Source organism: Entelurus aequoreus, linkage group LG18, assembly GCF_033978785.1.
Source record: "Entelurus aequoreus isolate RoL-2023_Sb linkage group LG18, RoL_Eaeq_v1.1, whole genome shotgun sequence".
NCBI classification, from domain to species: domain Eukaryota; kingdom Metazoa; phylum Chordata; class Actinopteri; order Syngnathiformes; family Syngnathidae; genus Entelurus; species Entelurus aequoreus.
In genome coordinates this window covers 37233222-37257515 of record NC_084748.1, presented here as the reverse complement: position 1 = coordinate 37257515, position 24294 = coordinate 37233222, and the positions used below count along the sequence as shown (strand labels likewise).

Below are 24294 nucleotides of genomic sequence, written 5' to 3'. Positions count from 1 at the left end.
TCTCTGCCAGTTTCTGCATCCCAAAGGGATTATTCTTTTGTGTTTCTGCACCTGCAATTCCCAAACAAGGTTGCAACATTGTTTGTCAACACTGTCTGCTCTCATTTTCTCGCACATTTGACCCTCTGATGTTCTGTGTACCTACACTCTGTCCTCCTCCTGTCTAGGCCTGCTGTGTGTGTGTGTGTGTGTGTGTGTGTGTGTGTGTGTGTGTGTGTGTGTGTGTGTGTGTGTGTGTGTGTGTGTGTGTGTGTGTGTGTGTGTGTGTGTGTGTGTGTGTGTGTGTGTGTGTGTGTGTGTGGTTGCGTGTGCGTGTGTGTGTGTGTGGGTGGTTGCGTGTGGTACACAGAACATCAATTTCCACACTTCTATTAGACCCGGGCATCTTATATGTCATAGAAATGTGTAGGGGGGTGTATGGTCATTAAATATGTATTCTGATATATGTTATTCACAGAAAATGAGCCAAAGTCAGTGAGTCTCAGTGTGAAAAATTAATTAATTGTATAGTTTTTCTTTTAATAAAAAATGAAAACGGGTCCCACAGACCCGAACACCACACGCTATCTTAAAACCAATATTGCACACCAAGAAAACAAAGTGCATTACAGTAATCACAAAAGTACCTTTGTCACTTGCCTTAAAATCACATTTGAACCGACGAGAAAATGTTACCATTAGTCGTTGGAAGAAACACTGAACGAAAACATAACAATATTTCTCGCAATTACAAATGAAAATGACTAACCATTCCCACTCTGGTACATACGTACACAAAAGCAGCTGTCCCAGAGATGGTTGATATCATCTTGTTACAATAGACCAGGGGTCACCAACCTTTTTGAAACCAAGAGCTACTTCTTGGGTACTGATTAATGCGAAGGGCTACCAGTTTGATACACACTTAAATAAATTGCCAGAAATAGCCAATTTGCTCAATTTACCTTTAACTCTATGTGTGTGTTCCATGAGGCGTAGGTTAAATGCTTGCAGCACGTTCAAAAGCTAGGGCCCTTGCAAAAGAAAAAAAAATAAATTGTCATTAATTGTAAATGTAACCAATGTGGAATTAAGATAACAAAAATTAAGAAGCGCTTACATTTTGTGGCGAAAGGCATTCATTTTCACTAAGGATTGACATAATAATCAATGCAACATTGAGTGTTGATTGATTGTGTGAAATGTATTGTTGATTAATAAAACTGGTAACGGGGTGCAGTATTTGGCTGCAACCAGCAGCTTAATTCAGTCTCAACTCGTTTGCTGTAACATAACATCAGCTACCAAAAGTTGACTTCGAACCACAAAAAAATCCTTTTTAAAGCATTTCCATTATTCTGATTGATAGGACACTGGCATGGAAGCAGGGGTTTGTTTATTCAAAGTCATATTTATGAAAAACGATTGCTTTATGTCCTCGCTCTAATGCCCACCGCCAGTGTTATAATGCTCAAGTATGTCAAAAATCTAGTTTAACAAGACCCGAACGTTTGTCTGAAGTTGATCTATTATGTACTTTTCAGGGCAATGCTGTCAGCAATGTTCTTTTATGGGTCGTGCTGGAAGTAAGTCATTGTGCATTAAACAGTATTCGGGATGTAAACAAGACATATTTATTAGTATCAGGCCAAAGTTGCCCAGTAAAAAAACATGCGCAGTCACAACCTGATTATATTGTGTTTGTGGTGTTTCAAGCTGAAAGTCGTATGTTACCAACTAAAAAGCGCTGTCTGCTCGGTTAAATGCATTCACTATTTCATATTTCAATGCCATCTAAAAAAAAAGGCTTTGATGAAATTGAAGGGATAAATCAAAGCATGTGTTGATCTTTATGTTGGTTCTTTGCTGTAATTCCATTCTTCTTCCATGAAATTGATACCCAACTTTGTTTGTGGTGAGATAAAAAAACGAGATTCTGACACCTCACGGGACAACAAACATGATGGCAGCTCAACATTCACGTTTTTATGACTTTGGAGGACTACTTTTCTTCTGTCATTTATGCAAAACCCACTTTTCTTGCCCTTCGGCACATGTTTTTGAGTATTTGGGATCCCCAAACGTACACATTTGAATTCAAACCATGGAGACATTGAGGAGCGTTTTATTAAACAAGTTTGCATATTTCCAAACATGACGTTTGAGATTAGCCCCAACTTATGACGTTTACCAAAATGTCATATCTCCATACAGGTTTACTTTCATTTTCCGTACCATGTTTGCAGTCCAAACAAAAATTGGATCACGGTGAGATCCATGAACTAAAATGCTCCGTTATTGCCTGTATTAACCAGCACAGGTCATTACTTAAACTTCAAGTCTCGTTTAAAAAAGTAAGAATTGCCTGCTAACTTTTGTGTTTTGTCACAATAAACCTACTCAGAGTATCACCATTCAATCAATCAATCAAAGTGTATTTATATAGCCCTTAATCACAAGTGTCTCAAAGAGCTGCACAAAACACAACGACATCCTCGTCTCAGATTCCACATGAGGACATGAAAAAACTCAACCCCATGGGATACAATGAGAAACCTTGGAGGGGACCACAGATGTGGAGACCCGCCCTACCCCCCAGGCCCCGGGCAACCGGTGCAATGGACGTCGAGTGGATCGAGTTAAGGGAGTCCAGTCCATAGTGGTGCCATCTTGAGTGGAGACAAGTCAGCAGCGCAGAGACGACCCCAACTGATGCACAGATGAGTGGTCCACCCCGGGTCCCGACTTTGAACAGCTAGCGCCTCATCTGCGGTCACCTAATAACCCCTCCACACAGGAGAGGGGGGCATTGCATAAAAGAGACGGCAGATCAACTGGTCTAAAAGGGGGGTCTATTTAAAGGCTAGGGCTTTGACTTTGACACCCCTGCTCTATTGAAAATGTTTTGTTTTTCAAGCTTATTCTATGTATTAATGGCTCAAATCAAGCATTTTCAAGCATAAAAGTAGTAAAACAAAAAAATCCATACTACAGTAGTATTGGCCACAAGATGAGACCAAACTATTTGGAGCAGGGGTGTCAAACGTACGGCCCGAGGGACGGATCAGGCCCGCAAACAGGTTTTATCCGGCCCGCGGGATGAGTGTGCTTAAGTATAAAAATTAACCTGAAAATTTTGAATGAAAGAAACTGCTGTTCTAAATGTGTCCACTGGATGTCCCACTATGGACTGGACTCTCACTATTATGTTAGATCCACTATGGACTGGACTCTCACTATTATGTTAGATCCACTATGGACTGGACTCTCACAATATTATGCTAGATCCACTCGACGTCCATTGCACTGGTTGCCCTAGGGGGGGTCCCCACCTCTGCGGTCCCCTCCAAGGTTTCTCATTGTTATCCCATTGGGTTGAGTTTTTTCTTGCCCTGATGTGGGATCTCAGCCAAGGATGTCGTTGTGGCTTGTGCAGCCCTTTGAGACACTCTTGATTTAGGGCTATATAAGTAAACTTTGATTGATTGATTGATTGATGTCACAATAGCAATTATTTGTAGATGGTGCTACATATGTACAAAATAAACCACATGATGTTAGTACATCAGTCGAGGAAAATGATCAAACTACCTAAAAAACATCCAGTAATTTGATTTTGATATGGGTTTTTTTATCTTGATAGATTGAAAATGAACACCAATGAGTTGACTGATGAACATTATCACATAATTTATTCAGAAAATATAAATAACGACAGATAAAGTATACATACTTTAACCCGCAACAGGTAATTGTAAAAAAAAAAAAACATTTTGATTTGTACAATTTCAGAATGTGCTTGTTCTATTTTTAAACAAAGAAAACAATCTGAAGTTGTCTTTATTTTTAAGTTATCATGCCGTGATTTTACCAGTCCGGCCCACTTGGGAGTAGATTTTTCTCCATGCGGCCCCCGATCTAGAATGAGTTTGACAACCCTGATTTAGGACGTTTTAAAAGTTAAAGTACCGATGATAGTCACACATACACACTAGGTGTGGTGAGATTATCCTCTGCATTTGACCCATCACCCTCACCCCCTGGGAGGTGAGGGGAGCAGTGAGCAGCAGCGGTGGCCGCGCCCAGGAATCATTTTGGGGATTGAACCCCCAATTCCAACCCTTTATGCTGAGTGCCAAGCAGGGAGGTAATGGGTCCCATTTGTATAGTCTTTGGTATGACTCGGCCGGGGTTTGAACTCAGGACCTACCGATCTCAGGGCGGACACTCTTGTTCAGTATCGTGGCCACTGATTGGCTCACTCTCAGGCAACATTAGTTAATTGTATTGAAGGGGTATAAAGGTGTCTTGAGGCTTCTCGTGATAAAAAAAAAAAAAAAAAACGTGTTTAGAAGGTTGTAAACCAATTTATTTAATGCACTAGCTATGAAAATATTTTATTTGCCATGGTCAGGCCCAGGACCAATTAACGGCAATAAACGAGGGATGATTATAAACCACAATATGAGCCCTTTAAATCGTGTGGCTTGAGGAGCGTTGGACTTTAAAGGATCCACTGTATTTCTTGACACGACTTCTCATCCCTAAAAGATGCCCCTCGCTGCTCTGATATGGCTTTGTTTGGCGGCAGCCCCGCCACATGGAGTTTCTCATTTCCATAAAGAAGAATGCAACACATTTTGATTACACTTCTGCACTCTCCTTGAAGCGACTTTGCGGGGAGTCTTTGTGAATAATGAAGGAATAAAGAAGACCCTGGTTTAAGACTTGAACATATTAAAAAACCAAAACAAAAAAGGACATTTAAGCGGCCGATGTGCAGGAGGGAGTGAGGAAATATGTATTGTGCTTTCACAGCCAGGGGAAATAACATTTCCCCAGAGGAGGCAAGGCAAGATCAAACACCCAGATGGCATTTTTTTTTTTTTTTTGCTTTCTCCTGCGCTTCTACCATCTTTCACTCTGGCAAGACAACGAGCATCTGCAGCACTTCCCTTGACATGCTCCGTCTGCCTCTACCCAGCCGTTTTATTCTCCCCCTCGCTTCCCTCCCTTGTGATTCTGTCTTCCTCCCTCAGTCCGAGCTCACAGGTTGGCTTTCACCTTCCCTTCATTACCGTGGGGTTGCGGTGCGAGCGGGGGGGTACTGTCATGTTTAACACAGCACCTCATCTCTGTCTGACCTCCACTTAATGACCACTCTCCATTGTCTGTCTCCCACATTTACTCTCCCCTGTCACCCGTGTCGCCTTCCTTGCAGGTTGACACTTTTTTTCCCAATCGTACCGCCTTGTACAACATGGTCGCCTTTGCATGTGTGTTTCACGGGCTGGTAAAATGACAGCGATGGAGGCAGACTTCGGCCGTTCACATTTATACCCACACCTATACAAAGTCCATCCATCTGTTTGTTTTCTATACTGCTCATTCTGTTACGGGTCACTGGGAGCTGGAGCCTATCCCAGCTGACTTTGGGTGAAAGAAGTGATACACCCTGTTTTGGTCACTGGTCTATAAAAAGTGTGTTTACGAACCCTTTTTATACAGTATATACTTAATTACAATGATTTCACAAAATTATACAAAATCTTGTCTTTTCACGTTGCTCCTCGCCCCATTTTGTATAGTATATATATGTAAAAATAAATAAATATTGGTGGTACAACAACAATCAAAAAAGAAAAGAAAACTCCCATAACTATACTCATGCATAGATATAAAGAGAATCATACTCCATAGATGACGTGTTTACCTATGCTTATCATTGATATCATATACAAAACCCAAAACCAGTGAAGTTGGCACATTGTGTAAATCGTAAATAAAAACAGACTACAATGATTTGCAAATCCTTTTCAACCTATATTCAATTAAATACACTGCAAAAACAAGATACTTAGCGTTCGAATGGGTAAACTTTGTTATTTTATGGCAAATATTAGCTCATTTGGAATTTGATGCCTGCAACATGTTTCAAAAAAGCTGGCACAAGTGGCAAAAAAGACTGAGAAAGTTGAGGAATGCTCATCAAACACTTATTTGGAACATCCCACAGGTGAACAGGCTAATTGGGAACAGGTGGGTGCCATGATTGGGTATAAAAACAGCTTCCATGAAATGCTCAGTCATTCACAAACAAGGATGGGGCGAGGGTCACCACTTTGTGAACAAATGTGTGAGCAAATTGTCCAACAGTTTAAGAACAACCTTCCTCAACGAGTTGTTGCAAGGGATTTTGGGATTTCACCATGTACGGTCCGCAATATCATCAAAAGGTTCAGAGAATCTGGAGAAATCACTGCACGTAAGCGACAATGCCCGGCACCTTCCATCCCTCAGGCGGTACTGCATCAAAAAGTGACATCAGTGTGTAAAGGATATCACCACATGGACTCAGGAACACTTTAGAAAACCACTGTCAGTAACTTCAGTTTGTCGCTACATCTGTAAGTGCAAATTAAAACTCTATTATGCAAAGCGAAATCCATTTATCAACAACACCCAGAAACGCTACCGGCTTTGCTGGGTGCGAGCTCATCTAAGATGGACTGATGCAAAGTGTTAAAGTGTTCTGTGGTCTATCGAGTCCACATTTCAAATTGTTTTTGGAAACTTTGGACGTCGTTTCCTCCGGAGCAAAGAGGAAAAGGAGGGCGGCGTGGCGAAGTTGGTAGAGTGGCCGTACCAGCAATCGGAGGGTTGCTGGTTACTGGGGTTCAATCCCCACCTTCTACCATCCTAGTCACGTCCGTTGTGTCCTTGGGCAAGACACTTCAACCTTGCTCCTGATGACTGCTGGTTAGCGCCTTGCATGGCAACTCCCGCCATCAGTGTGTGAATGTGTGTGTGAATGGGTGAATGTGGAAATACTGTCAAAGCGCTTTGAGTACCTTGAAGGTAGAAAAGCGCTATACAAGTATAACCCATTTATCATTTATTTATTTAAAAGAACCATCCGGACTGGTATAGGCACAAAGTTCAAAAGCCAGCATCTGTGATGGTATGGGGGTGTATTAGTGCCCAAGACATGGGTAACTTACACATCTGTTAAGGCATCATTAATGCTGAAAGGTACATACAGGTTTTGGAGCAACATATGTTGCCATCCAAGCAACATTACCATGGACGCCCCTGCTTATTTCAGCAAGACAATGCCAAGCCACGTGTTACAATACCGTGGCTTCATAGTAAAAGAGTGCGGGTACTAGACTGGCCTGCCTGTAGTCCAGACCTGTCTCCCATTGAAAATGTGTGGCGCATTATGAAGCCTAAAATACCACAACGGAGACCCGCGGACTGTTGAACAACTTAAGCTGTACATCAAGCAAGAATGGGAAAGAATTCCACCTGAAAAGCTTCAAAAATTGGTCTCCTCAGTTCCCAAACGTTTACTGAGTGTTGTTAAAAGGAAAGGCCATGTAACACAGTGGTAAAAATGCCCCCGTGCCAACTTTTTTTTGCAATGTGTTGCTGCCATTAAATTATAAGTTAATAATGAAAAGAAAATTAAGTTTCTCAGTTCGAACATTAAATATCTTGTCTTTGCAGTCTATTCAATTGAATATAAGTTGAAAAGGATTTGCAAATCATTGTATTCTGTTTTTATTTACAATTTACACAACGTGCCAACTTCACTGGTTTTGGGTTTTGTACATGTATGTACACACATGCACTATTGACCTACATTCTTCCAATATACAATTATATTTAGAATATTACAGACAACTTCGGGATACAACTTCTTAAATATGTCAATTTTTCCCTCTAATACAAAATGTTAATTTTTCCATTTCTACTATCTCTGTCAGAGCTGTTGTCCAGGATTTTATTTTAGGGGCTGCGGTCTCTTTCCAAGTTTGTGTTATCTGTTTGCGAGCCTTGATGCTGGAATTACGACAGACTTTCAATAAGTCTGACTTGGAATGCACCGTTGTGTGTGTCTGTAGCATCAATGCTAATGAGCCGTGTTCTTGCATGCAAGTCTCCAACGGCGTGTCTCTCCAAGAAGCGCCTTTCTGCACTTGATCTACTTTCCACACAGCAGCTTGTTTTTTTTATTGGCCCTGGACATGTTGTAAACATAACATTCATTATTATTCAGGTATGTTATAAGTAGTGCTGTCAAACAATTGTTTTTTAAATCAGATGAATCACACTTTTCAATTTGGATTAATCCCGATTAATCACAAGTATTACTAGTAGTATTACTTGCTGGCATCGTTTCAATTAACTTTAAGGTGCTGTTTGTGACTTCCTCACAATAACATTTTTCAAAGCAAAATATATAACAAGAACACCACAGGCTATCTTATGTTAGCATTAGTGGTTTAAAAGAACCTATTTGTTTGACAATTGTCTATATTTTTCACAATTACAAACTTAATGTAATAAACATTTTTACCGGCCCGAATATAATGATTGGTGTTTACAGCGGACACTTACCCGGTCTCAGAAACACGTAGGCGCATGGAGCGTGTGCACACATACAACAGCAGTCCAAGAGGATCCATCCATCTTCTTACGCTTATCCGAGGTCGGTCGCGGGGGCAGCAACCTAAGCAGAGAAGCCCAGTGTAGAGGTTGCTCTCTAGTGCAGTGGTCCCCAACCACCGGGCCGTGGCCCGGTACCGGTCCGTGGATCGATTGGTACCGGGCCGCACAAGAAATTAAAAAAAATATATATATATATATTTTTAATTTTTTTAAATTTTTTATTAAATCAACATAAAAAACACAATATACACTTACAATTAGTGCACCAACCCAAAAAACCTCCCTCCCCCATTTACACTCATTCACATTCATTCGCACAAAAGGGTTGTTATTAATGTTATTAATAATATAATATTTCTGGTTCCTACATTATACATCAATATAGATCAATACAGTCTGCAGGGATACAGTCCGTAAGCACACATGATTGTATTTCTTTATGACAAAAAAACAAAATAAATACCATTATCCCCCCCGCCCCCCAGTCCGTGGGACAAATTTTCAAGCGTTGACCGGTCCGCAGCTACAAAAAGGTTAGGGACCACTGCTCTAGTGGGTTCTGTGGACTGCCACGAGAGCCCGGATTTCAGGGTACAACACTGCTTTATTGTCATAAATAGTGGTAGGCTTTTGCTTTCCAGCAAATTGTCTTTCCCTCAGTCCGTGTGTCTCTCTCTCTCTGGCTCCCACTCCAACTGCCGTGTCTCGTTCCGGCTGCTGCTAATAGAGGCGACAGGTGATTAGATAACAAGGTCCTCCTGGGCCCCCTACTCACCTGTCGCTGTCATTGAGGCCGTTCCTTGCACACCCCGTTCCGCGGCAGGCCCGCAGGCCACGCCCCCCTCCACACCCAGACTTCCCTCTCCCCAGCCACTTTCTCCGGCTCCTCCCGGAGGATCCCAAGGCGTTCCCAGGCCAGCCGGGAGACATAATCTTCCCAACGTGTCCTGGGTCTTCCCCATAGCCTCCTACGAGCCTGTTTAAACAAAATAACAACATTCAACGATGACAGTTTGAGACGTTTTTCTTAATCCGAAAATCGTCGGAACGCGTTCAACCTTGGAGGTTTCTGTCGTACTTCCTAAATGTGCTCCCTGTGTCACCCTCCTGATCTTCCCCCATTAGTGACTCAACCTGCACCCTGAGTTCCAGCACCAGTGGGTGTCAGTGACACGACGCTGTCGTGTTTAAGTGCGCTTCACTCCAAGTGTGTGTGTGTGGGGCGCAGTCATTCGCCTACGGGTTTTTTTCCCCCCCTGCACCCGCCTGTCTTATTCCCCGTGGCAGCGGGATACGACTCTTTGGCTCTGGTGACGACTCTGAAAGAAAGAGAAGGAGGAATAAAGAGTGGGGAGTCAATTACCACCTTTTTGGTCCTTCCCTTCAAGGGGGAGATGAAAGACGCTCTTCACCTCCCACAGCATTGGATCCCGAACCCCCGTTCTGCTGCTCAGATCCCCATCCAACTCCTGTCAGAGTTAGCCTCTTTAATTTGTACTTGCTACTTCTCCCTGATTGGATATTTGCATATGCATCGGTACATTGTGATGTTGCATGTTCATACTCGTGCACACCTTCCTTGGCCTCCCTTTTTCATACTCATTTTGCTGCACATATTATACTGTTTTCAGACAGTGATAAGAATCCTATTGAGTCTTTATTATGACAGGCCATATTGGCCATAAATCATTCTCACACACACACATTATCATAATCTCTTACTAACACCATATTTTACCACAGAGGGCATAAATCGCTCTTTCCAGACACCAATGTACAATTTTTTTTTTTTTGCTATCACTGTAACAAAAGTGTACTGTTGCCCCCGTTACAATTCATCATTTGCGATCCTGCTGGAAGGGAATTATTTAGAGGGGTAAGAATTGCTCCAAAGAGAGAACTTAAGGCACACTGATTGACCAACCAGCCAATTAATGACATACGCTTGTACGATATAATGGGATGTAATTAGTCCGTCCATAAACCCTCACTCGGAATCTGCAAAACCAACACTGTGTCACCTGACAATGTGATATCATGCATTTTTGGAAGTGTATTGTTTTAAAAAAGAAAAGAGTTGCACGTTTCACAATGCTCCTGAACTAGTAACCTTACGATTTCGTTCAAAAAAGTCCCCTGCACATACAGACATGTGAAATGTCAGTGGAAAATCCGCTTTTTTTTAATGAAATATCAAGAAAATTACAAAATCCAAAACCAGTCAAGTTGGCACGTTGTGTAAATGGTAAATAAAAACAGAATTCAATGATTTGCAAATCCTTTTCAATGTATATTCAATTGAATAGACTGCAAAGACAAGATCTTTAATGTTCAAACTGTTAATCTGGTTTCACAAATCATCATTAACTTAGAATTTAATGGCAGCAACACATTGTAAAAAAGTTGGCACAGGAGCATTTTTACCACTGTGTTACATGGCCTTTCCTTTTAACAACACTCAGTAAACATTTGTTGAAGTTTTTCCGGGGGAATTTTTTCCCAGTCTTGCTTGATGTACAGCTTAAGTTGTTCAACAGTCCGGGGTCTCAATTGTGGTATTTTAGGCTTCATAATAGGCCACACATTTTCAATGGGAGACAGGTCTGGACTACAGGCAGGCCAGTCTAGTACCCGCACTCTTTTACTATGAAGCCACGCTGTTGTAACACATGGCTTGGCATTGTCTTGCTGAAATAAGCAGGGGCGTCCATGGTAACGTTGCCTGGATGGCAACATATGTTGCTCCAAAACCTGTATGTACCTTTCAGCATTAATGGTGCCTTCACATATGTGTAAATTACCCATGTCTTGGGCACTAATACACCCCCATACCATCACAGATGCTGGCTTTTGAACTCTGCGCCTATAACAATCCGGATGGTTCTTTTCCTCATTGGTCCGGAGGACACGACGTCCACAGTTTCCAAAAACTATTTGAAATGTGGACTCGTCAGACCACGGAATACTTCTCCACCTTGCATCAGTCCATCTTAAATGAGCTCGGGCCCTGCGAAGTCGGCGGCATTTCTGGGTGTTGTTGATAAATGGTTTTCGCTTTGCATAGTAGAGTTTTAACTTGCACTTACAGATGTAGCGACGAACACAATGGTTTTCTGAAGTGTTCCTGAGCCCATGTGGTGATATTCTTTACACACTGATGTCGCTTTTTGATGCCGTAACGCCTGAGGGATCCAAGGTCACGGGCATTCAAGGTTGGTTTTCGCTTATATGCAGGGATTTCTCCAGATTCTCTGAACCTTTTGATGATATTACGGACCGTAGATGGTAAAATCCCTAAATTTCTTGCAATAGATTGTTGAGAAATGTTTTTCTTAAACTGTTCAACAATTTGCTCATGCATTTGTTCACAAAGTGGTGACCCTCGCCCCAACCTTGTTTGTGAATGACTGAGCATTTCATGGAAGCTTCTTTTATACCCAATCATGGCACCCACCTGTTCCCAATTAGCCTGTTCACCTGTGGGATGTTCCAAATAAGTGTTTGAGTATTCCTCAACTTTCTCAGCCTTTTTTGCCACTTGTGCCAGCTTTTTTTAAACATGTTGCAGGCATCAAATTCCAAATGAGCTAATATTTGCAAAAAATAACAAAGTTTACCAGTTCGAACATTAAATATCTTGTCTTTGCAGTCTATTCAATTGAATATAAGTTGAAAAGGATTTACAAATCATTGTATTCTGTTTTTATTTACCATTTACACAACGTACCAACTTCACTAGTTTTGGGGTTTGTACGATCTAAACAAAATTCGGCGAACGCTCTCCTCAGTCACAGTTACTCGCTGTTCCTCTTGCCAAAACGCCACATTGAGTTGCAGATCGGGGGCACAGAAACAAGCTCGCAAGTTAGCGAACCATCGAGCTGGCTTACTTGTTGTCGCCTGCGTTCTCTCTCCGAGCCACAACGTTGACGGCTTTCTAATTTGCTGCTAATCATATTTGGATGATTACGATCCGAACACTGTTATGTCCAAACCAGTTGTAGTTCTAGAGCATTTATTAGTAGCCATCGAGAAGGTATGTTTTTGACGTGACAGATTGTAAACAGAGGTCACAACACCGGCAGTATATTACCCAAGGGTCGTGGCTACAGGATAGAGTGCCGAATGAGAATTATTTGTTTACATTACGCTTTTAATGATAATAATCTTAGTAAATTATCTATGGAAAAAAATCTGTGTTACATTACATGAGACATGTAAGTGTAAAAAGGCAGCCAAACAAGGTTGGTATGTGAGAATAAATCTAAACTATAAATACAATAAAGTGTACAATTGCAGTAAATGTAATTTCACTTCATGCTGATAGAAATGTTCTGCTTTTTTTCCTAAATTTTCCTCTTTCTTTTTTCTTTTTTTTTGTCAAAGGGTGCTCACATGCCTGCACACAGGAAATAAAATGACTGACACAGCAAAAAACGATGCACAACCAGAGCACAATCAATGAGTACGGATACAGTAAGAAGGGGATTCAAATGGCCCCATTCGTCATTGTTTACCTGACACATGAAACAACACAAATTGGGGGGCTTGCCCTATCCACTTTAGCGGCAAGATGGCAGTAGAGTGTGGAATATCTTAAAATGTGTTTTGTGGCATTTCCAACTTTGACCTACAGGGTCAGTTTCTAAAGTAGGAAGGGGATTCATATGGCCGATTTACCTGACACATGAAACGTGACGAATTGGGGGGTGCACTATCCACTTAAGCCGCCAGACGGCAGTAGAGTGTTGAATATTTTTGACCACATACATCCATCCATCCATTTTCTACCGCTTGGCCCGTTCAGGGTCGCGGAGGCTGCTGGAGCCTATCCCAGCTGCATTCGGGCGGAAAGCGGGGTACACCCTGGACAAGTCGCCACCTCATCACAGGGCCAACACAGATAGACAGACAACATTCACACTCATCGACAGTTATTAAATAAGATTAAGATTAAAGATTAAAGTACCAATGATTGTCACACACACACTAGATGTGGTGAAATTTGTCCTCTGCATTTGTCCCATCCCCTTGGGGAGCAGTGGGCAGCAGCGGTGCCGCGCCCGGGAATCATTTTGGTGATTTAACCCCCAACTCCAACCCTTTGTTGCTGAGTGCCAAGCAGGGAGGTTATGGGTCCCATTTTTATAGTCTTTGGTATGACTCGGCTGGGATAGAGTGGCACTTTCCATCATTTTCAGCAGACTGCATTGCAAAATAATCTACACCCCCTTCCTTTCACGCGAGATCCACCAAGGAATGGGGCCCTATATGAGTCCCTTCCCTACTGTAAAGGGCACGTGATTTCGCAATGCATTGTAGCCATTTTTGCTGGACGTAGGTTTTGTCTACATGGCTGTACTGTGACCGCGGTAAAGTGAAAGAGATTAAAATGGATCGTACAAATTAAAAAAATGAAGGCACTGCACCAAAACAAACTGTACTCTATTCCAAAGGATCGCTAGCTCGAACAAAAAAAGTTGAATTAGTGGAATTGATAAATATAAGCACGTCCAATGGACAATATATTTGAGCCAAACTTGTATAAATGTCGTCAACAGAGTCAGTTTTTATACCGGTGAAGCATTTCAGGATGCTAAAAATGTTAAGGCTCATTGCACTCCGTTCAAATTTCGCATACTCTACGACTTTTATCTCTTATGTGTCTGAGATGGAGTGAGTCGGCCCAGCCTCATTTCTTAAACAGTAGTATATTTATAGTTAGAATTCACTGAAATTCAAGTATTTCTTATATATATATATATATATATATATATATATATATATATATATATATATATATATATATATATATATATATATATATATATATATATATATATATATATATATAAATAAAATAAATACTTGACTTTCAGTGAATTCTAGCTATATATATATATATATATATATATATATATATATATATATATATATATGTGTGTATATGTATTTTATTTTATATATATATATATATATATATATATATATATATGTATATATATATATATATATATATATATATATATATATATATATATATATATATATATATATATATATATATATATGTATATATATATATATATATATATATATATATATATATATATATATATATATATATATATATATATATATATATGTGTATATGTATTTTATTTTATATATATATACATATAAATAAAATAAATACTTGAATTTCAGTGTTCATTTATTTACACATATACACACATAACACTCCTCTACTCATTGTTGTATTTGAAAGTGCAATGCTTTGCAGCCAGTAGCACAGCCTTTGAAGGAGCATAGGTATGGGCAGTGTAATATTCTGGGTTGGAGTCAATAACCAGGCGAGGTGACGAAGTTACGTCTCTTTACTTCATACTTCAGAACCGACTCCCACACTTGCCGTTAGGGTGCACAATACAACGTAAACCGTTGGCCCACCAAAAATTATGTGGTTACTTTTTGGTTGGCCAAGCGGACGTGATGACAGGCTGTCCTCACTCAGGTCCGCACAGACCTGGAGGGGGCGTGCCTTAAGTCCGGCTGGAAATCGGGAGAAATTCAGGAGAATGGTTGTCTCGGGAGATTTTCGGGAGAGGCACTGTAATTCGGAAGTCTCCCGGAAAATTGGGGAGGGTTGGCAAGTATGATTCAACCATGTAAACATGAACACATTACCCCCATTTTAGAATCCCTCCACTGGCTCCCAGTTCATTTTAGAATTTATTTTAAAGTATTGTTGTTTGTTTTTAAATCTCGGATTAGCGCCACAATATATGTCAGACCTTTTAAAAATGTACACCCCCACAAGGTCTCTTGAGGTCAGCTGATCAGTTTCTTCTTGTCGCCCCAAAAACCCATTTAAAATCCAGAGGTGACCGTGCATTTTCTGCTGTGGCTCCAAAACTTTGGAACAATACCCCTATTGTTATTCAGACGGCTCCTTCTTTAACGACTTTTAAATCACGTCTTAAGACATATTTTTACTCTTTGGCTTTTAAACCAGCATGAGAGTTTTGTGATTTTAGTCTTATTTTATTTTCTCTGATGTATTTTATGCATTTACTCTTTTATAGTTAAATGTTTTATGTTACTGACTCTTCTAGTATGTTTGTCTTAACTTCTGTGCAGCACTTTGTGAAACTTCTATTGTTTTTTTTAAATGTGCCTTATAAATAAAGTGGATTGGATTGGATAAATGGGCAATTCAGAGTCCAGACAGACCCACAATGCAATGCGTTTTTCCACGTCACACTTTCAAGCCCTATAATATGTCGTCTTTTTATTACAGATTTGGAGTCAGACGTTGACGCTCCGGTGATTGTGGTGGGACCGAAAGACACCAGAGTGGTGGCAGGCAGCAAGGCAACCCTGGAGTGTGTTGCCAATGCCAGGTACGTGTTTACATCTACTCTTTGCCTTTCAATGTCCGTCTGCCTTTAAGGTAGGAAGTTTTTCCTGCTGTCTATTTGGCCTAGAAAGTCGGAATTTCCGGGTTCCTAGTCGGAAGTTTTATCAGGATAAATAAATGATAAATGGGTTATACTTGTATAGCGCTTTTCTACCTTCAAGGTACTCAAAGCGCTTTGACAGTATTTCCACATTCACCCATTCACACACACATTCACACACTGATGGAGGGAGCTGCCATGCAAGGCGCTACCAGCACCCATCAGGAGCAAGGGTGAAGTGTCTTGCCCAAGGACACAACGGACGTGACTAGGATGGTAGAAGGTGGGGATTGAACCCCAGTAACCAGCAACCCTCCGATTGCTGGCACGGCCACTCTACCAACTTCGCCACGCCTCTCGTGGTCGGCTTTCCTACTGGGAAAGTCGGAGCATTCTCACCACCCCCGAGTTGGCTTCAAAGATGGCTGCTCTGAATGCTTCTATAATATCTGTTATTGGCACTTCTGATTACTTTTTGTCGCACATTATTAACATTTCATATCAGGGTTATTGTGACCCAAATGATCACAATTATAGTATTTTAGTGTTGCACTCAAACCTTTAGATTTTTTTAAATAACTGAAATAAATAGACCTAGCTCATAGGTTCAGTGTGCACAATTGACTATTTTAGTTGCACAAATGTATTCAAAAAGGGTTTATATTGGAGTATGTTGTTTGTTAATGGAGAAATGCGTTAATACTAGCGATGTTCGATAATATCGGACTGCCGATATTATCGGCCGATAAATGCTTTAAAATGTAATATCGGAAATTATCGGTTTCAAAAAGTAGAATTTATGAAATTTTAAAACGCCGCTGTGTACACGGACGTAGGGAGAAGTACAGAGCGCCAATTACCTTAAAGGCACTGCCTTTGCATGCCGGCCCAGTCACATAATATCTACGGCTTTTCACACACACAAGTGAATGCCAGGCATACTTGGTCAACAGCCATACAGGTCACACTGAGGGTGATCGTATAAACAACTTTAACACTGTTACAAATATGCGCCACACTGTGAACCCACACCAAACAAGAATGACAAACACAGTTTGGGAGAACATCCGCACCGTAACACAACATAAACACAACAGAACAAATACCCAGAACCCCTTGCGGCACTAACTCTTCCGGGACGCTACAATATACACCCCCCGCTACACCCCCCCCCCATCCCGCAAATGAGAAACGGTATTCAATTTTAACATATAATTATGGCAGTTAATGCTAGTTAGTGTCCAGTATCCAAAAAAAACTTTTTTTGTGTGTGTGTATTTCAAATGAAAACCGGTATTCAATTGTAACATATCATTATCGTTTCCAAAAAAAAAAAAAAGGGTTTTTTTTGTTACGTATGTCAAATGAAAAACAGTATTCAATTGTAACATATCATTATGGCAGTTAATGCTAGTTAGTGTCCAGTATCCAAAAAAAACCTTCTTTTTTTTCCCCTCACATACCATATTTCCTTGAATTGCCGCCGGGTATATAGTATGCGCCTGCCTAGAATTACCGCCGGATCAAACTCGTTTCGCAAAATAATTAGCGCATACTTGGAATTACTGCCGGGTCAGAATTACCGCCGGGTCAAACTTGTTTCGCAAAATATTATTTTTATTAGCGCATGTCTAGAATTACCGCCGGGTCAAACTCTTTTCGCAAAATAATTAGGACATGCCTAGAATTTCCGCCGGGTCAAACTCGTCACATCACGAGTGACACTTCACCTGTCATCATTTTCAAAATGGAGGAGGCTGATTTCAATAATTTGAAATCGCATAAAGGGAAGAAGATTAAGAGCTATAAGGTAGGATTTAAGGTCCAAGCTATTGAATTTGCTAAAAAGAACACTAAAGAGGGAACTGCTCGAAAGTTTGGAGTAGATGCTGCAGTCTGCAGGTGTACCTAATGTTGTGGCCCAGCAGCGACTGCAGCACGGATTTCATATTTCTGTCATTCACAACTCCTTCAACACGAACATTATTGTTTTTGCACTTTTTGGCTTCTTATTAAATAACTTTTTTAAATAGATTCAATCTTGCATGTGGACACTTTAAGTGTGGGCTTTAGTTGATATAACACTCCCGTCAGGGGGTGCATTCTACGGCGGGGGTGCATTATCCGGGATGATTCATTGTGCTTTAAATTTTATTGCGGCATTAAGCGATGTCACGATGGTATCCTTACATCACACTGAAATTTATAAGCGCATGCTTAAATTTACCGCATGCCTTCGGTAGTTTAGTTTATTAGTTTAGTTTATTAAGGATCCCCATTAGTCTACACCGCAGTGGAGACTATTCTTCCTGGGGTCCAGGCAAAAACATCACACAATCACAAAACAAAAGATTAAAATGCAGTACAACATGATCAAATAATAAAATGTTGTAATACAAAAATAGCAACAACAAAGAACCAAAAAAATAATAATAACTTCGAGTTTACATAATATTGTTCATAACAAAGATAAAAAGAGCAATATAAAAATAGATATATATATATTTTTGCAAAAAAAAAAATAAAACAAAGAACCAATGGCCTAAAATATATACATTAGTGTACCAAAGACAAACAATAAGTGACGAAAAAAGTTCCCTCCACCATTTTCTACTGCTTGTCCCATAATCAATAAAATAGTCAATAAAAACAGTCATGACATTAGGTACAATCTAGAATAATCTCTTTCCGCAATACTTCTCCTCTTAGTCTATTCTTAAAACCCACTCTGCTGGTGATTGATACCAAATATTGTGGAAGTCGATTCCAGTAAGTGATTGCCCTATACATTACAGTCTTTTTCAAAACATCACTTTTGGGTTTAAGACGGGTGAAAGCACCTCTTAGGGCTAACCTGGTACCATAGTTGTGACTTTCACTAGCAAGCAACAGCTGAGAATACAGATATGAAGGTTTATGGTATGTATAGATTGTTTTTAAAAATAGAATCAAACTACACGCTAGTCTTTCACCAACTCTCATCCATGACAATTCATTATGCATGATCTCAACGCCGGTCCTAAATGATTGTCCGGTAAGCGCCGGACTGATAAGAGGTTCTAAAACAATTAGCGCATGCTTAAATTTACCACATTCCTTTGGTAAGCGCCGGAGTGAGAAGAGGTTTTAAATTAATTACCGCCCCGGCGCTAATTCAAGGAAATACGGTATTTCAAATGAAAAACAGTATTCAATTGTAACATATCATTATGGCAGTTAATGCTAGCCATTGTTCAGTATCCAAAAAAAAACTGTTTTTGTTTTTTTTAACATATTTCAAATGAAAAATGGTATTCAATTGTAACATATCATTATCCAGTATCCCAAATTTTTTTTTTTTTTTGTTACGTATTTCAAATGAAAAACAGTATTCAATTGTAACATATAATTATGGCAATTAATGCTAGTTAGTGTCCAGTATCCAGAAAAGCCTGTTTTTTTTTTAAGTATTTCAAATTAAAAAAGGGTATTCAATTGTAACATATCATTATGGCAGTTAATGCTAGTTATTGTCCAGCATCTAAAAAAAACTGCTTAGTTGTTAGTCATTAATGTTGGGACGTGTGTCAATTGTATTATTAGTCATCTCCCAAACACAACAACTGCAGGGACAGTTTACATGAATCCACCAAGCTGTATGACCTTTACACAGAATGGTATCAGTGTTTCCCATAAACTGCCAAGATACCTGTGGCGGTGGGGGCGTGGCTATGGGCGTGGTCAACATGACAGCATCGAGTAATTTGCATAAATTACTACAATGGTATGATTTTCTCTAAAAAGGCTCCAAAATTGTATACTTACTAATTAATAATAACAGTTTTGTTTTAAACGTCCATCCATTCATCCATTTTACAATATAATTACAACACTTTATGTACATATTTATAAACAGATTTGAACAATAAGTTATTCACTGAAATATATTTATTAATTGTGGTTCTTACAAAAAATATATCTTATAAAATATAAAAGCTAAAATCTCTCTTAAAGCTCTGCCCCTTTAATTAGTGCATACTAAATAATTTAACTTTAGCCTACTACTACAACCATATTATTTACCAGCAACATAAAATGAAACAGAGGCAGAGGTGTCCTGCCACAGTCAGTAACAAATAAACAGAAAACAGTAGTGGTCAAATACAAATAAGGCAACAAGAGTATCCTGCACTTCTCTTTTGTAAAGTAAATCTGAACAGCCTATATGGGCATCTACATCAACTATATGATTTGCCTGAGAAGCTGGACAGGCCAAAAAATAAAAAATAATTAAAAAATAAGAATTTATTTATTTATTTATTTTTTTTATTTGTGGCGGACGTAATTCTTTCGTGGCGGGCCGCCACAAATAAATGAATGTGTGGGAAACACTGGGTATGTAATATGTCTTCTTCATTAACATACATTCCATTTTATTTCATGGATGCCTTGCTGCTGGCGGACTAAACTGTCTTCAAATCCACTGTGATGATCTGCGCGTGCTCCTTTGCTCCCAGCACCCTGTTTGTTCAGGCGTTTTGCTAAATTGCCTTATTTAGCCCCTGAAAGGTTCCTCATGTTTCCTGGAAGTACTTTTGTCAAGATGATCTCAACAATAAAAGCTCTTATAAAAACTAACGTCCATATCAGTGAATGGAACGAAGACGCAGAAAAACATTGTGCACTCAGGTTTAGTGCAAAGAAACAATGACAAGCTTATCAGACATTTTCTTATATTTTCAAGAATTGCTCCTTCTTTGACAGAAGCAACCATCTTTTATGTCAATATTTGTAAAATATTGACCTAAAGTGATCCAGTAGCAATAGCAGTATATTAATACTAATCGTTTTTATTACCTTCGCTATAAGGTAGTGTGTATGACAGCGGCATCCAAACTTTTTCCACTGAGGGCCGCACACTGTAAAATTAAAGCATGTAGGGGCCATTTTTATATTTTTCATTTTCAAAACCTATGCAATATATCATTTTTTGTTTACATTAAGTTTGGTCTCGGGGACAAGGAATGGTGTCAGTCATAAAAATGTTTAAAAAAAAAAAAGTATATATTTTTGAACACTTAAATCTCCAGATCCACTTCAGATCTGTCTGTGGAAATAAGGGTATTATTATTTTTATGTGTGCATATTTTATGCTCTTTTTGTTAAAGAAATGGAAAAAAAAACACAAATTATGCAACATTTACCCGCCCCAAAAAAATCTAAGTATAATATTTGATGTGAATTATTTGGAGCCTTAAAATAGGTCAATAATTATTCAACACTTAAATCTCCAGATCCACTTCAGATTCGTCTGTGGAAATAAGGGTATTATATTTTTATGTGTGCATATTTTATGCTCTTTTTGTTAAAGAAATGGAAAAAAAACACAAATTATGCAACATTTACCCGCCCCAAAAAAATCTAAGTATAATATTTGATGTGAATTATTTGGAGCCTTAAAATAGGTCAATAATTATTCAACACTTAAATCTCCAGATCCACTTCAGATTCGTCTGTGGAAATAAGGGTATTATTATTTTTGTGTTTGCATATTTTATGCTCTTTTTGTTAAAGAAATTGAAAAAAATCTAAGTACAATATTTGATGTGAATTATTTGGAGCATTAAAATTGGTCAATAATTAATAACTACATTCATTTTGATTCATAATTATTTTAATGAGCAAAATCCCACTAAATTCTCAGGAACCCAAAAGAGCTCCACTCCACTGTTGTAAGAAGTCATACAAATGTTTTTGTTTTTTTCTACAAACGCTTTAATTTCTATATCACCTTGAGATGTATTCATTGATTCTTAGCTTTAACATTTTTTTATGTTTTGTGTTTTGTTTTTTTATGCCCATTTTTGTCATAGAAAACGTTGTTTTAAATGGCAAACACACAAAATATGCAATATTTCCCCAAAAAATGTTAGTGGCATATGTGATGTGAAGTAATATGCAATATGTTCCCAAAAAATATTTCAAAGTGGAAATATGTGAAGTCAGTGGAGCCTTGCATATGTCAATAATTCATAACAACATTGCTTTTGATTCATTTTTTTTACTTTTCAGCAATGACAGCTTTAAAGAAAACACAGCCTGAAGGACAGCTTTGTTTTATAAGAGTCAACATTGCAACTTGTCCTCGTTACATTTCACCTGTATGCTCTTTTATTTCACATTGTTATGTTTCAGTAGTATTTTTAGAATGTGCCGCAGGCCGTTTAAAGAATGAGCTGCGGGCCGCAAACGTCAGTTAGTTAATGTGCTACTCACAAAGATGAAGCGAGTGGCTGACTGTCAGGAGGGTTCACTCCGCTGACACCAGTGCAAAGAGTGAACCCTCTTGCAGGCTGTTTGGAAGCGACAAAGGAACAAAACAAATAATGCACAGACTTGTATTCATCCCTCCATTTTTGGGGTCTGTTTGTTAGTTAGCTACATAGCTCAAAAAGTTCTGGGTGGATTCTGAATCATCCATCCATTTTCTACTGCTTGTCCCTCTGCTTTCAGGAAATGTCAAAAATGGAAAAAGAACAAATTATCAGATTTTGCTGGCCATCTGGATTTTTGTATGGATTATTTACTTTTGGGGTATGGGAGTGCTTATCCAGTTTGTAAAGCGTCTTTAAGGGTGCTCAAAGGCACACTAAGTAGGGAAAAAAAAATTTAAAAAATCAGAAAACAACTAAAATTAAACAATTTCAAAAAACAACAAACAATGATCGCCACGGATTAGATTATTTTTAACATTAAAAAAAAGCCATTACTATACCTTTGACTTTTTTCTGAAGATGGCGAAGTTGGTAGAGTGGCTGTGACAGTAATCGGAGTGTTGCTGGTTACTGGGGTTCAATCCCCACCTTCTACCATCCTAGTCATGTCCGTTGTGTCCTTGGGCAAGACACTTCACCCTTGCTCCTGATGGCTGCTGGTTAGTGCCTTGCATGGCAGCTCCCGCCATCAGTGTGTGAATGTGTGTGTGCATGTGGAAATACTGTCAAAGCGCTTTGAGTACCTTGAAGGTAGAAAAGCGCTATACAAGTATAACCAATTTATCATTTATAAGTGAAAGTATGATTTATTATATCTCCGGTAAAGTCAAATTACTGCAACATTGTTCATGTACAGTAAAACTATTCCCACCTCGCTGGTAATTATAGTACAATGCAAAAAAGTGATAATAAATAATTAATAAATAATAGTAGTTGTTTTATGGAGGTTAATTTGTGTCTTTATTACAAAAGCTCTTTCTGTACACTGAATTTGTGCACATGGACACATTTAATCGGTTTAAAAGCCTCACCAGAATAAAAATGCTTCACGTAAACACGCCATTTGGAAGATTCTGACCCCATCACACACGTTCGGATCAACATTTAATTCCGATCGAGACGAGTGGTTTATGACGAAAGTCATTCTGATTGTAGCGCATGAAAACACATCTTCCGAAATGTGGGTTACAATTATCCTTACTGGGCATGTTTGTGCCGTCAGCAGTGTTGGGACTACCGCGTTACTGTTACGCCGTTAGTTTCGGCGGTAACTAGTAATCTAACGTGTTATTTTTTATATTCAGTAACTCAGTTACCGTTACTACATGATGCGTTACTGCGTTATTTTACGTTATTTTTTATGTAGTATCGGCTAGAAACAGAAGATCTGAGTGTGTTTTATTGGAGCGCAGCGGTGGAAAAGAAAAGGCGTGCTTTCTGTGGGTGGGGGCGGGGTGGGGGACTCCCATACCGTAGTTGAGGGGCGCAGGGGAGACGTTCCTCCAGGGCCTATGTACTTCGATCGGGGCTAACAACCTTCACTTTACCCGGACGTGGGTCTTTACAGCTGAGGGTGAATGACGAGGCCGGCGGTTTGTTGCAACTTTGTGACTTTATTGGACGCAGCCATCCACCAAGCTAGAGCACCTGCACGCACTCACTGTCGCCGTTCCCTCACTTCTCTCGCCCACTCACTCACTGACGTCACTCACCTCACATGCTGTCATATCTTAAAGGGCCACACACACACATACACTACTCTCATAACAACTAACAAAAAAACTAACAAGACATCATGGCGAAGCCAGAAGTTGAGTTTTTTTAACATGGAGACATTCTCAATACTTTTCTTTTGTCGAGCACAAAGAAAAGAACATTTTAGTTAAATGTGAGTTGTGTCTTGGATAAAAGATCCTATCTACTTAAAGTTAAAGTTAAAGTGCCATTATGTTGCAGCTATTTAAAATAGTTTTGTCAATTTGTTCTGGCCTGAAATAAATTGGCCCTTTGAAACATATCTCTGTCTTTGTGTGTTGTATGTAGAGCACATTGTTTGTGTGTTGTATGTAGACCACATTGTTTGTGTGTTGTATGTAGACCACATTGCTTAGCAGAGTTCAGTGATGCAAATGCATGTCAAGTTGATC

At 39.4% G+C, this 24294-nt stretch overlaps 1 protein-coding gene across 3 annotated transcripts in view; it reads left to right on the top strand.

Annotated features, from left to right (window-relative positions):
- The window catches only part of LOC133634106 (protein sidekick-1-like), a 962694-nt gene that overhangs the window by 706307 nt on the left and 232093 nt on the right, over positions 1-24294 (top strand). For all 3 annotated transcript variants that reach the window (XM_062027111.1, XM_062027112.1, XM_062027113.1), the window contains one exon: positions 15734-15836. In XM_062027111.1, the coding sequence (XP_061883095.1) occupies positions 15734-15836 (103 nt within the window). The remainder of the gene's footprint in view (positions 1-15733; positions 15837-24294) is intronic.